General features: G+C 36.8%; 2 protein-coding genes across 2 annotated transcripts; both read right to left on the bottom strand.

The window, feature by feature from the left end:
* Positions 1–1,741: 1,741 nt before the first annotated feature.
* LOC139733862 (QRFP-like peptide receptor) lies at positions 1,742–2,908 on the bottom strand. The gene has a single exon (XM_071644663.1). It carries the CDS (start codon positions 2,906–2,908, stop codon positions 1,742–1,744), a length of 1,167 nt encoding a protein of 388 aa, XP_071500764.1.
* Positions 2,909–12,824: 9,916 nt separating this feature from the next.
* On the bottom strand, positions 12,825–13,979 carry LOC139733861 (cholecystokinin receptor type A-like). The gene has a single exon (XM_071644662.1). The coding sequence runs from the start codon at positions 13,977–13,979 to the stop codon at positions 12,825–12,827; it is 1,155 nt and encodes a 384-aa protein (XP_071500763.1).
* Between the last annotated feature and the right edge of the window lie 1,263 nt (positions 13,980–15,242).

The following is a 15,242-nucleotide window of genomic DNA, read 5'->3' as shown; positions in this document are numbered from 1 at the left end:
CATGACCTTTTATAGCAGTAATTTGCGAATTAGAATTTTAGAGAAATATTCGTGGCGTAATGATGATTTAGTTTCAAAAGGAGACCAAGGAAAATATGGCTATGCAGCGTTAAAAAAAAGACAATGGGAAAGAGCAATCAGTGATTGTCCCTTTAATTTCCAAAGAATAACAGATTTTAATAGGTTTTGTCCTTTTAAACTTATGAGTCAGAACCTTGTTGACTAAGCATGCGGACCTCCCATAATTCCTGAAAAGGGCAAATTATCTTAATGAAGAATGGCAACTTTAGATAGGCTTTAGTTCTTATGTGCATAACTTGTGCATTAAATTCTTCCCAGACTTGGCAGGCATCACATGAGCATTTGACAAGGCAAACATTGGGAGTTCTCAGTTTTAATACCCCGACACAGCAATCCTTTTATTTTTAGCTTCCCTTCCGTTTTAAAAATTCTTCTTTTAAGTAAACATTATGCATCTAGACGTCACATTGTACTTTCAAAGTTCATTTCGGCATAAAATAAGATATACAATATCTATTTTTAATGATATTTTTGCATACTTTAATACTTTATTGGAAATTAAATGAGCAAAAGGAATTAAATTTTGGTTTGATTATGGGTTTATTAAATCACCTCTGGACCACATACATGAAATAGTGAACTATGTCAATTCAAGGCAATGCGACAGAGGTTTTCGACTATGTTTAACGAACATTAGGTGTCCTGTAGGCAAAATGTGTTTAAAAAAACACTATGATAAACGAGCTACAACCTCACCAAAGGACATCCAGGACATCTATAATCAGTTAGGTGTGTGCGTGTGTGTCTGTGCGTGTGTGTGTGTGTGTGTGCGTGACTGACTGAGTGTGCCTTCGTGTGTGACTTCAATGGCAATTTCTTAAGTGTACCTTTTTTGTTTTTACTCACCCTGTATATTTACAGAACATCAACAACAACATCAGAACAGCAGGAGTAGGTTGTACAATCTTGAGTTTTGGCAAATTGTACAGTATTACAATTTGGAGTGTACAGAATAAGGTATAGTTAAAATAAAAATCAAACAAACAACAATACCCGAACGATATTTGACGTTATTGTCATTTGCAGTTAGGGGTTACCAATGTATTTATAAAGAGAACACCACTTTCCCACTTTACACACTACACAACATTACTTATCTCCAGAAACCACTATACGCTGCAAAAACTAAACTTTGCGAAGCATGCACGAAGAAAATGTGAGCACGCGTTTTGAAAGATGCAGTAGAGGATATTAACTTTACAACTGCCAAAAAACCCAACAACAACCGTTATCATGAACAGAGAGAGAGAAAAAAAAAAACATTCCAAAAGATATCCCACCAACCCTTCTCCCACTCCCCCCCCCCCCCCCCCAATAAAGAAAGAAAGAAAATGTTTTAAGACGTTTGACGTGCCTGGAAAATAGATGTATATCGAGGACATAATCTACGTACTAACTGCAGGCATTTCAAACAAAGCCAATTAAAATGTAAGACTGATGCGATATTATTCTAGGATGTAAAATGCTATGCTAAGTGTTATTCATGAATAAGAATAGATGTGTTTTCATAGAAGAGCGCTGTGTAGGCAGTAATAAAATGATATAAACCAGATTTAGATACAGGAGCTCGACTGTGTGCAACATGTTTTGGTTCAATCCGTAAAGATGACTACTCTCTTTTTTTTTTTGAGGGGGGGGGGGGGGGGTGTAACGTTCATCCTCAGCGTTCTGTCCTCTCACTGAATATAGGTGCCCTAGCCTTCCCTTTCTTTGAAGAGAAAAGCTCTCGTATCGCAGCACGGAACTCTGGGTAGCGGACGGTGTAGATAATCGGGTTTCCACAGGAGTTTAAGAAGGAAAGAACAACTAACCCGTTGTCTAATGGGCTGTGCAAGTATGAGTCAGAGAGCAATCCTAGGTTGTAGAAGAAGTAGGCACACTGTGATGGAGCCCAACACACGATGAAGACGAGAACCACGATGAATAGCATCTGTAGGACGCGTTTTCTTGCTGCTAAATGTCTAGCCGACGGGTTCGATGCACCTTCTCGGTTGCCTTCTTCACGGAACACCCGGGACTGGCGATGTAGGGCGTGGGCTGTCATTGCCTGCATGGTAAGGGATAACAATGCCGGCATGACAAACACCACTAGGAATAGAATTACTCCGGTGAGCATTTGGACAGGATTTGAAGAGAATGTCCAAGTGCAGTGATTCGTGGAAGTATCAACTTTTACGACTTTGAAATCGGAAGAAGTGATAATGAACCCAACGATCCAATTCGCTACGATTACGACGACGACCCTCTTCCGAGTTACCAAATACTTGAAATGGAAAGGATAAGCCACCGCGATGTACCTTTCCACAGCTATAGCTGTTAGGGTGAATATGGACGCATTGAATGACACCCACCGGAGCATAGTGGTGTACACAACTTTACAGTACAACTGCCCAAGAACTGTCGAGGGTACTGTGAGTGGCATAGGGAGTGGTATCATGAAGATGGATGCAAGAAGATCCGCCGCAGCCAGCGCACCAATCAGGGTATCTGTGGACCGACTGTGCTCTCTTCGGGTGAAAAGGACTATGATCACCATCGAATTTCCGACAATACCCAGCATGGCGATAATCATCTGAGTTATCAACCACCATGACCACACTGTATGTTGCGAGGACCATCTGGAAAAGGCCCAGGCAGTAGAATTATCAGACCCAAATCCATCAGCTGGAGGCTCCACAGAGTCCAGAAATACTGCTCTTAGAGATGCTGATTTTTCTTCGGAGGGCGTGGTCCAGCCACCACTGCTCCCGAGGTCGTCTCCAAGGATCTGCGTTGTTGCTTCTTCCGTCACACCATATGGTTCGATGTGGATTGTTTTCCACAACATGCCATCTGTTTTGTTATCGGTTGCAGGTGAGGTGTTGAATATAATCGGACAGCCTTCCCCTCTTTCCAAGCATAAAAGCAGCATTATCAGTCGAATGCTTCTAAATGTCGTAAAGGCAGACAGTGCCATAGTTCCTTTCTATCCTGAAGAATTAAACAAACATTAAAAACAAACAAATATATGATAATCATGGGCTAAAAGATTTACAGAAACATTTTTACTGATTTCTTGTAGTGATGAAATTTACCTATTAAAAACGGAAGAATTCTCCTTCTGCCAAGGAATTGTCAACACTCGGACAGAATGACCTTCTAATAAAGCGTCCAACTCAACTCACTGAGGCTCAAGGTATCAAAAAATCCTTTCAAAATATGATGAAATAACTTTGATTAGTAAACATGCATCTTCTAATACGCAGCTACGAAAAATTAACGATTTCGCCATATAAAAAGTCTAATAGGTGAAGATTTCTTTCCAATGAGATCGCACTTAATATGTCATTATCGCGATATGTGTGTATATACAATTTTTTATTCATTATCCATTACTCGGTAGGTTAGATTTTTGCCATTACACGCTGTCAAGAAAATTTGGTCTATCATAAAAGTTATTTCATACAGTAAACGTTGGAATCATTGACGGTATGTGTTTGTTGTTTTTATCAATGGAGCTAATACGTACCAATATCTTTTATTCAATTGTTACATTGCAGATGGCCAATCATACATATATGAATAAATATTTTATAAGGAAATACACACAAACACACACACACACACACACATATATATATAGATATATAGATGTAGACATAGACATAGGTATAGATATAGATATAGATATGGATATAAACACATTCTGCAGGAAAGGAAACATGATACTCACTTAAAAACTGTGTCCAACTGCTTTATTGCTGTTTAAAACCAGCCTTAGCGAGTACAAAATTTAGTTCCTCTCCGCACTTGATTTCGCAGAAATATTCCTGCAAAGTGAAGCTAAAGCTTCCTAACTCCCAGATTATCAATGGAAAATGTCAAATGGCTCTTAGTAAAACTGCGCATGCGTGAAAAAGTAGCCAATGATATGGCTTATTGGAAAGTGGTGACATAAGAGAAAGAGAAAGAAAGAAAAGGAATGAAAGCTGAGATGCAATGCAATATTTATAGTCAATTCTGTCACGTTTAATGCTATTTTGTACTATCACATTTTATTGGTAGATTATATCTATAAAAGTTCTCCTTTATACCTGTTCTTTAAGATTAGAAATGTTTATATTCATATGGCTAGAAATGTATTGACATGTTATCCAATACAAACAGTGAATAGTAAGTGCAATAGCCTATAGAAATAGAACAACTGAAGAAGTTTGGTCAGGCGTTTATCATAATTTCATTTTATTACCAAATACACGTCATTGTCTTTCAAAATGAAATATCCCCTGGTTATGCAAAATAACAAGAAAACAAAAAAAAAATCACTCTAAATTTATAATACCAATAACTATTCCTACAATTTCACAAGCAGAGTAATTCAGTTGTTATATTGTTATTGTTAAATGTGCTTTTGTCTATTCCGTACGTTCTTAGTGATTGATGTGTAGAGGAATGAGAATGTGCATCTTCTTGTACCCTCTTCTTTTTTCTTTTTTCTTTTTTATGACGCTGACTACATAGTGTGAGTTGGTGTGCATGCATAATTGTTGAAAAGAATGATGGAAAAGCACTAAAGAGCGAATATATGTAATTGACAGGGGAAAGGCCTATAGAGCTGGTATTGTGTTTCTTTATTGCATAATGTGATCGATTTTGTTTTTATAATGCAAGTCAATTCGAACTTGCCCAGAGTGAAGGTAATTAATGTGATCGCATTTTATATTATTCCTGTGTTTGTTTCTAACCCCCCTCCCCTTTATGTAACCAGCTATCACTGTCTATCAAAGTTTCTTTGCACAAATTTATACGTTAGGCATGCTAGGTGCATTCTTCCTTTGTTAATGATATTGATAATATATAGCTATTTAATATATATTATAGAGCGCTTAATACTGATGTTTCTAAGCGCATCGATCCGGGAAAAAGAAGTATGACATTGAAATGTAATACAGCATTACGTACATGTACATATCATAATATAACAACAGCAACAACACCAAAAACATAATTAAAGTTGATTAAACAGATAAGTTTTAAACAATGACTTGAACTTATCAACATTTTCAGCATTACGAATATAGAGAGGGGGTTTATTCCAAAGAGACGGGGAAATAACAATAAAAGCCCTATCACGATAGCGGATACAGGTGCGGGGACCATGTGATAGTTGGAGAGTGGAAGAGAGAGTGGAGAGAAGCATACCACATGGAAAAAATAACAGCTATATAACTTTTTAATCTGGATATATATATATATATATATATATATACATACATATATATATATGTATATATATATATATATATATATATATATATATATATATTCATCCATCTATAGGTTGATGTTTTGTGGAATAATATAGGTTTCTAAGAAGTTGGGGTTTTTTTCAACAGGAGAGATGAATAGTTTGGGGGACAGGATTTCAACGCAAGAAAAAAAAAGTAATATGAGTAAAATCAAATTCCTTTCATTGTGATTTCTTGAAAATATTGAAACCATTAAATGGCGGTTGAAGGGAGAGAGCAAAATCACGTCTTAATAGAGTGAAAATAGAAGGATAAGATATCGATTGTAGATGAAACTACAACAATGGAACCTTTAAATCGATATGTTAACCAACACACTGAGAATTACGTATGAGACATACAGAGGAAAACCGACGTATTGGGAGGTGAGTCACCCCACCCCATCCCCCCCCCCTTACAACAGACATTACTTTGTTGATTTAGTTTTGCTTTCTTCTATGAGATCGCAAGATAGATGGAAGATTTTATCTCATAGTGATTCCACTTGTTTTTTATAATGGATGAAAATTTGTTTCAAGTAGTGGAGTGCATATCAGTTTCCTATCGAAGTGAGGACAATCCGCCTTTTCAAATCTTAATCTGTTGAAGAATCTTTCATCGGCTAAGGTATTTTGTTGTGTTTTGTCGATTTTTTTTCTTTTAAGCAAAAGTGATACCGGAGGCATTATGTTTTCGATTTGTTCGTCCTTCCGTCCGTCCTTCCGTAATCAATTTTGTGGACAGCGTAACTAAAAAGCTACTGAGCTATCCTAATGAAACGTGGCTTGTTATACATTATGAGGAGGTGAAGTTTGTGCCTATTAGCTTTACGTTGCACATGTTCAAGGTCAAAGGTCAAGGTCAAATGTTAATTTGTCCATGCTCATTTTATCATATTTCCCCATATCAATGCAATGCCCGAAGGTATTTTTCTTGGAATTTAGTTTATACATGAACTACCGAAATAAAGATTCTCCAGAGAGAATTTCGGGTCAAGAGGTCGAAAGTGAAAGGTCAAGTGAAAATGTTAGGATTTCATTCTTTCTGAAAGCTTTCAAGGTATCTTCATGGAATGAATATTGGATGATATTAAGAAGAAAACACCCGAAAGAAATATTAAGGTTTATAATCAAATTAATAGTGTATATTGTTTGCAACAGGTTAATAATGAAATGTATACAAGAGTGACTGAAAGATCAAGAACACTTGTTGATCACATGCTCACGAATTTTTCAGACAAAGTGAAATCATACGGTGTAATTCAGAACGGCATGAGTGATCACTATATCAGTTATATGGTATGGAAATGCAAACATACATCACAAAGTGAGAAGTATGTAACTTTCAGAAAATCACGAAACGTTGACATGAAAGCTTTCAAGTCTGACTTACGTAAACAAAATTGGAAGAAGGTAGAATTCAGTGATATAAATGATTCATTTGATATATGGGAAAGTATGTTGATGAAGGTTGTTAATAAGCATATGCCTGTTAAGACGAGACGAGTACGAAAAACTCCCTCGCCATGGATGAATAGCATAATTATGTCATTAATGAAACAGAGAGATAAAGTTAAATCAGAGGCAAAAATTAGAAGGGACAATGATTTATGGCAAAGTTATAAACGTCTGAAAAATAGAGTAACAAATGAAATAAGAAAAGCAAAACGTAAATATATATGTCAACAATTTTCAAATGCAACAAGTAGAAATGAATCCTGGAAAACACTGCGAACATTAATGGGAAAGAGTACAGTTACTGATTGTGCATTCCCTCAAGAAAATTCACAGGTTATAGCAAATACATTTAACGATTATTTTGCAAATGTGGTAAGTGGTGGAGATAAGCAAAGAAAAAAGAATTATTTTTTTCAAAAGTCGCATAATCGGGAAAGGTCTGATAAACAATTTAATTTTTGTTTTGTATCTCAGTTAGATGTTTTGAAGTATGTGAGGTTAATGGAAGCAAAGAAGTCGTTTGGATTAGATGAAATTTCTATGTATATATTGAAAGAGTCAATTTCAGAAATAGTAGAGCCGTTCACTTACATTATAAATAAATCCTTGGTTGAAGGGATAGTGCCTGATAAATGGAAAATAGCTAAAATTGTACCGATATATAAAAAAGGGGATAAGCTGGATTGTAGTAATTACAGACCCATTTCATTATTGTCCTGTGCTTCTAAAGTCATGGAGAGAGTTGTTCAAAAACAGTTACTTGATTATCTAAACTTGCACTCTTTGCTTAGCAGAAACCAGTCAGGATTCCGTCCCAAGCACTCTACTATTACTGCACTTGCTACCGTCACGGACGACTGGCACCGCTCTATTGATAAGGGTGAATACGTTGGCGCCATCTTTGTTGATTTGCAAAAAGCTTTTGATATGGTTGATCACATGATCCTTCTATCTAAACCGGAAAACATGGGGGTTAATGGCATAGAACTTGAGATCTCTCGAACCGAAGAATAAGAACGTCAATCAACAATACCCTTTCGGATGAAAGATTATTAACTAGCGGAGTGCCACAAGGATCCTTGTTAGGACCATTATTGTTTAGTATATTTATCAATGATATCAATTCGGTTTTTTCTGACTGCAGGGCCCATTTATATGCCGATGACACGGTTATTTATTACTCACATAAAAACCCGAAATTTGTAGAAAATGTTTTGCAAAAAGAGTTTGTATGTATGGAATCATGGATGGCTGATAACAATTTAAGAATTAATTTTGATAAAACTGTTTGTATGTTATTTGGTACAAATAATATGTTAAAAAAGCAAGAGTATTTGCATGTTAAACTTCGGGGTAAACAATTACTTCAGGTGAAAAGTTTTAAATATCTGGGAATCTTTGTAGATAACAAGTTATTATGGGATGTTCACATTGAACAACTATGCAACAAGTTGAGTAAAATGATTAGTTATATGGGTCGTTTGAGACAGTTTGTTAATATGACTGAATTGAAACTGATATATAATTCTATTGTGTTACCTCATTTTGATTATGGTGATGTAGTGTGGCAATCCGCCAACGGTAACTCTCTTTCCCAACTTCAGAAGATGCAAAATAGAGCCGGGAGACTGATTTTAAAAGTTAACCCTTATTCCCATATTACTACCAGTGATGTTCATTATAGCTTAGGGTGGAATACAGTAATCAATAGACAAAAAATTCATCTGCTTTCATTTATGTATAAGATTATGAATAACATGGCCCCTGAATATATGAAAGATATTTTTAAGTACAAGACATCACCATACTCTCTCCGTAATCAAAACGATTTACAGTTACCTCGGCCAAAAACTAATTATCAGTGACGGAGCATTAATCTGCACATTATTTGAATATGAGGCCATTCTGAAGCAAATCATTTTCACACAAGAATAGATATACAATGAACTCTTGAATGAATCCCATAAGGATTGGAACAATCATCTCCCAGCATTTCCACTGATTCCCACTGATCAGTTACTAGCCTTCCCCTTTAAGTTCAATTTAGTTAAAACCGAAATCCTTTCTATTTGATCTTTTTGTGCTTCAAACCTTTGAACAATGTGTGATAATATGATATATATGTAGTTACAATGTAGTAATGTATGTACCGTTCTATTTGTGTTTGTGTATATTTTATTCTATCATCATCAGTCCCTTGATTGTATGAAATCTTTGTGTACAGGGCCCCATGGAAGACCAGAAGTGACTGTCATTGTCACTACTGAAAATGGGCTACCCTCCGTATGTATTTTTCTTTCTTTACTGACCTTTATGTATGAAATGTGTTGATTTTTTAATACGGAAATAAAATAACAACAACAGCAACGTGTCATTTTAGTATTTTGCCAATTATGTGAAACTGTCATCACACACTGTCATAATGTATTGTACACCTATAAGGAGAATCTTGCATTATGGCGGAGGCATACCAGACGCCACAGCGACATTTCTGGGCTTTTTAATGGCATTATACTGTACTTTCAAGATCAGAAACGAAGGAGGAGTATAAGTAACCCTGCATCACGAAATGAACAAAAAAAAAAAAAAAATGGCAGACATGGATTTATAGGTAAGGAAATATTCTGAAAGAACAGACCCTATAAACTTCAAAATGATGTTTAACTCAATACAATTGGACTTTCCCAACCCATTTACATAATGATGGAAAGAAAGGACACACCCTGGAAAGGTGTTTACTGAGAAAAGAGGTTTTGAAGTTTAGAGTGATTAGATGATTTCAAATAGTGCACATTTATTCACTGTCTTCAAAACACACTGGTATTGCTATATTACTCTCACTGTAATATCACACAACTGCTATCATTGTAGTAACCATTTAATACCACTGAAACATCAATTGCAGTACTTTTAATAACCCCGCAGTGCTCGAAGGCAGTGAAAATATCATACATGTACCAAATACCAAATACACGCACTCACACACTCGTTTTAATGATATATAAATATATATATATATATATATATATATATATATATATATATATATATATATCAGGGCTCGACACTAACGGTGGCCCGGTGGTCCGGGGGCCACCAAATTTCAAAAAAGGGCAAATTTGGTGGCCCGCCTCGGGCCACCAAAATTTTTTGAAAAGTATGTCAATAAATTCGTAACTTTTTGCGCCGGAAATTAGCAGTTAAATTTGTTTAAAGGATGAATGAAAAGGACTGAATGAGTGCCTGAGAGTGAGTGTTGCAAGTTTGTTGAAGTTTATTTATGAGTAGATATGTCCAACTTCTAATTCTTACTATCATAAAACTTCGATATTTGACTCATTAAAAAAAAAGAACTTTTTTCGGAACACCAAATGTTTCTCTCGGGCCACCAAGAATTTGAAATTTAAGATTTTGGTGGCCCCATCGGGCCACCAAACACAAAAGTAAGTGTCGAGCCATGTATATATATATATATATATATATATATACTCCTAGATGGGTCATTTGGAAGACAATATCATTTCCATTTGTTTTATATGCAAATTTTTATATACATGTTCAATGGCAGTTTACGCAATGGAGACACGAAAATTGTCTCCCTAATGACCAGTTGTCTCCCTAATGAAGACACTTCCCCCCAATATGTCTCCCTAAGGTGCTAACTAGGGATATATATATATATATATATATATATATATATATATATATATAGTCACACATACACATACAATCACACAACTAATGATACATAAAAGTTGGCCGTTGTGATGTGCTATAGACTTGATAGACGCTTAAACGGACATATCAACACATTGTATGTGAAACATCACAATTTTCAACCTCAGAGATATAAATGATGAACATAGAAACTGCATGAGTAATGATTTAAGACAATGTTTAGTCTCTCACGAATATCAAAGTTTGCTTAATACGTCTGTTCGTTTTTGACATGCAAATATCAATGTGTCGGAGTATTGACAATTGGATATCATATTTTTTTCTTTACCTTCACCAACCACTTCGTTCGATACGACAAAGGATATTGAATGGGCGGAGCTTACCTTTTCCCTATTTAAGTCAACGAAACGACAGTGCATGTTTCAAAACTCATGGACGAAGGCAAGATATCATTGGTCGTCTTAAAGTGTTTTATATCCGAACGAAATTGGTATGTTAAAAAACTAACAAATAAAAGATGTAGAGGGCTTCATCTTAAAGCTCTTAATACTTGACTAAAAATAATTACATAACGGCCAAACCGCTTACTAAATCATTATCATTCCGACAAATATGTGTAGCGAAAGCTTGTAGCGAAAACTCTGTGTCAAACAGAAGGTGACTCCTGGTTTGGGATAATCTAACGTTTATTCAGTTAAATTTGCCACATTTAAATGTCTCTCGTGCCTATTGAAATTATTGACATCGCCTTGCGGAGTTCTACTGAATAGACAAAAAAATACAGGACTGCATTAGAAATTCCACGTAGAAAATTAATGCCAATGAGCGATCAAATTAAGTTAGATTTTGGCACATATCTTAAAATGACATGTTATTTATCACAACAGATATGTTGACACTGCATTAGCATCATCAAGAGTTATTAATTATTAGAGTCGTAAAAAAAGTGTAAAGCACTTTTAGAAATTAAAAGAACTTTAAAAGATACAGATTCACAGTTTCATAATTCATGAAAATCATGTGAGACTGTATCATAAGAACTGAATGAAACAATGAAACACATTGTACATTACTGTGCGTTGGCAACGCAAACTTGATATTTCTAAATCCAGTCGCTTTTTTGTGATCACGTATCTTTATCAGGACTGGTTAAAAACGAACTAAAGGGCTTTTTACACTTGTAAATTTTTGCTTAGCCCCGGACCAACGGTGGGGCTAAGGGGGGGGGCCTTAGCCCCACCGTTGGTACGGGACTATCCTTAGCCCACTTTCTGTTTACACTCGTTTTTGCCAAAGTGGGCTAGCCCCACCGATAGTACGGTACTATCTGGCCCTGCAAAATAGCAGGGGTTAGCACCGCAATTGCGGTGCCAAGCAAGTGAGTGTAAACAGAACGAAAAAATAATCCTGGGCTAAGCGACGGAGACGAAGTCCGACCCTCACTGACCAATCAGAAACGAGGTAATCAACTGCTGCCGGTGCGTGCGTGTACGTGTACAGTACACAGCGTAATTATTAATATTCATGTGGTTTGGAAAGTCCGGGGCTAAGAAATACGAGTGTTGCGATTACTTTTAGGCCGGTTTCGTTCAGTGAATAGGTCGTCGGTGCAGATGAAATAACATTTAATATACTAAGGGATGAGACAGCTTTGGAGTAGATTCAAGGGCACACGTCTATCACTGTGCAGTAAAATGATTAAACCATGACACTCGCGCTGTGGTCATCATGGCATCACATGGCATCGTCGTAGGTTTTGACAGATTTAAAATTACTATGACTGCGTAGAACGTAGGGTACTGTAGAACGCAAAATCACATAGAAATGTATGTAGTAATCTGGTTATATAGTTTGCAAGGGTCCATGCTTAAACTACGTAAAGGAAAATTATAATCTTTTTCCACAGTCGATTGTAAAATTTGTAAAATTGAAAATTCCTAAGAATGAAATGAAAGAGAAAGATCTCGAAAAGGGGATTGCAATTAGACGTCTTCAAAGTAATCCCAGTGCAATGAGTATTTTAAAGAAATATCATAGAGCCTAATGTTACATACGCTGAAGAAATTATTGTTGGGTTATTTTTGCTTGTTTGATGTTTTTGATTCAAATTAACGCTATGTTTTTTTCATAGCAATTAACATTGCTATTATGGTATTGTGAATTGATTAAGTTTCCCTGAGTGAAGAAAATAAGTGAAATTCGATATAGGCCTACGAACTAACAGACGTAACTAATTGTACAGATGACCTTTTGGGGTGGGAGAAATTCAAATGTTTAATTTGAAAAAAAAAACATTAAAACTTTTATTTGGATACAAGATTATATTACGCTCCAAGAACGACTAGGCATCATTGCATCCACTTTCAACAGACTTTACCGGTTTCCCCTCTGTCCGCTCACTGAAAAGTGGTGCCCTAGTTTTCCCTTTCTTTGCAGAAAACAACTCTCCTATCGCAGAGCGGAATTCTGGATAACGAACGGTGTAGATAATCGGGTTTGCGCAGGAGTTTAGGAAGGAGAGGACGACTAAGCCGTTGTCTAATGGGCTGTACAAATACGAGTCGGGGAGCAATCCTAGGTTGTAAAAGAAGAAGGCACACTGCAATGGACCCCAGCACACGATGAAGACGAGAACCACGATGAATAGCATCTGTAAGACGCGTTTCCTGGCTGCTAAATGCCTAGCCGACGGGTTCGATCCACCCTCCTGATTGCCCTCTTTGCGGAACACCCGAGACTGGCGGTAAAGGGAATGCGCCGTCATTGCCTGCATAGTAAGTGACAACAAGGCGGGACTGACGAATTGCATGAGGAACAAAATTGTTCCGATAAGCATCTGGACAGCTTTTGAAGGGAATGCTGAAGAGCAGTGATTCGTGAAGTTATCAACGTTTGCGACTTTGAATTCAAAAGAAGTGATCATGAAACCGAGGATCCAATTCGCTACAATTACGACGATGACTCTGCTGCGAGTTACCAAATATTTAAAATGGAAAGGATATGCCACGGCGATGTACCTTTCCACAGCTATGGTCGTCAAGGTAAATATTGATGCATCGAATGATACCCAGAGAAACATGGAGGTGTAAACTACTTTGCAGTACATCTGCCCAAGCACTGATGAAGGGACCGTGGTAGGCAGCGGGAGTGGTATCATGAATATGGATGCAAGAAGATCTGCTGCAGCCAAAGCACCAATCAGGATATCTGTGGAGCGGCTGAGTTGTCTTCGGGTGAAAAGGACGATGATCACTAAGGAATTGCCCACAATACCCAGCATAGCGGTGAACATCTGAAGGATCAACCTCCATGACCAAATTGTGGCTTGCCAAGACCATCCGAAAGAAGTCTCAACGTCAGAACTGGTATCAGACACCAATTCGTCACAGGAAGCTTCCACACAATCACTAAATACCGCCTTTGAAGGCATAGTAAAGCGGTCTCTGTTCCCAAAGGGTGATCTAGTAATCTGCAGCGTAATTTCTTCTTCGAACATTGTAACATCGTATGCCACGGTTTGGATCGTTTTCCACAACGTATTATCTGTTTTGTTATCTGTTTCAGGTAAGGCGGAGAATATTGGACTGCCCCTTACTCTTCCCAAATATGAAAACAACATTACCAGCTGAATGGTGATGAATATGGTAGAGGCAGACAACGCCATCTTCTGTTTGCGTCCTGCAAAACAAGCGAATATAAAAGTAGATTGAATTGCGTTATTGCTGAGAACAAAATTGTAATAAATTACCACTTCCGATTTATCTAGTGATGGAGTTTACTACAACAGGAAGCTTCTCTGTGTGCAGCAAGGGAGTGGACATCTCAAAATAGTGGCATTACAATAAAACTTGTAACCAAGGAGGAAGAGGAACATCATCTCCTACAACCGCATTGGTCCAAGTAGTTATATTCAATAAATATCCTGCTGTAAGATATTTCTTTCATAAAGGAATTATAAGCAATGAACATCATTGATGCAACATATTATACGTCCGAGGTGGGTATCTCCGGATATCGAAAATCATATGACTAGAGTTTTTTTTTTCTTTCCTTTTTTTTCGAAGGTAATTTCACTTTAAGTACAGTATCATGGTCAGGCTGATAACTTATCAACACTTTTCAAAGTCTTATGTGATCCTGCATCACAAAACCAACAAAAAGTAGCTTGACAGAATTTTTAGATAAGGGCAGATTCAGAAAGAACAGATTCTAAGCTTTAAAATGATGCCTAACTCAATTCAAATTGACTCTCCTAACCTATCTAAATATTGAAAAGAATGCACACACTCTGGAAAAGTGTGAACTGAGAAAGGGGGCTCTGAAGTGCCGGGTCTATTCAAGCGCTAAATCCTTACCAAACCGCGCTATAACTGTGCGACGAATGGGACAAAAACAGGATGTAAACCACTGGAGCACCAACAATGAAGGAATTTTTAAGATTAGGCTGAAAGTAAGCATGCTCTTTCAATACATTTGTTCTTGATTGGTGCAAACTTTCAAACCAGTAGTATATCATTCTTTCAAAAGTTATTAGAGTTGAAAGAGAAGGGTATGTAAAGGATTTTCAAGAAATGATAACGTGCATCCAAACATACCTAATCTCACTACTATACAAAAAAAAAGTTGTAGGAAAACTGCTGAAAACACACTTTCCCATTCATCTTATGATCCCAAATTTAGGAGTAACGGAGAAGAAGAATAGATCTCTTAGAAAATCTGAAAAACTCAAGATTGACTCAGTTAACCCGTTTCCTCTTTT

Source organism: Diadema antillarum, unplaced genomic scaffold (assembly GCF_040938485.1).
Source record: "Diadema antillarum isolate AM-2024a unplaced genomic scaffold, OU_Dant_1.0 seq00000501_RagTag, whole genome shotgun sequence".
Classification (NCBI taxonomy): domain Eukaryota; kingdom Metazoa; phylum Echinodermata; class Echinoidea; order Diadematoida; family Diadematidae; genus Diadema; species Diadema antillarum.
This window is presented reverse-complemented; position numbering and strand designations above follow the sequence as displayed.

Coding starts and splice junctions, on each gene's coding strand:
- LOC139733862 (XM_071644663.1), bottom strand. CDS start 2,908: ATGTTGTGGAAAACAATCCACATCGAACCATATGGTGTGACGGAAGAA.
- LOC139733861 (XM_071644662.1), bottom strand. CDS start 13,979: ATGTTCGAAGAAGAAATTACGCTGCAGATTACTAGATCACCCTTTGGG.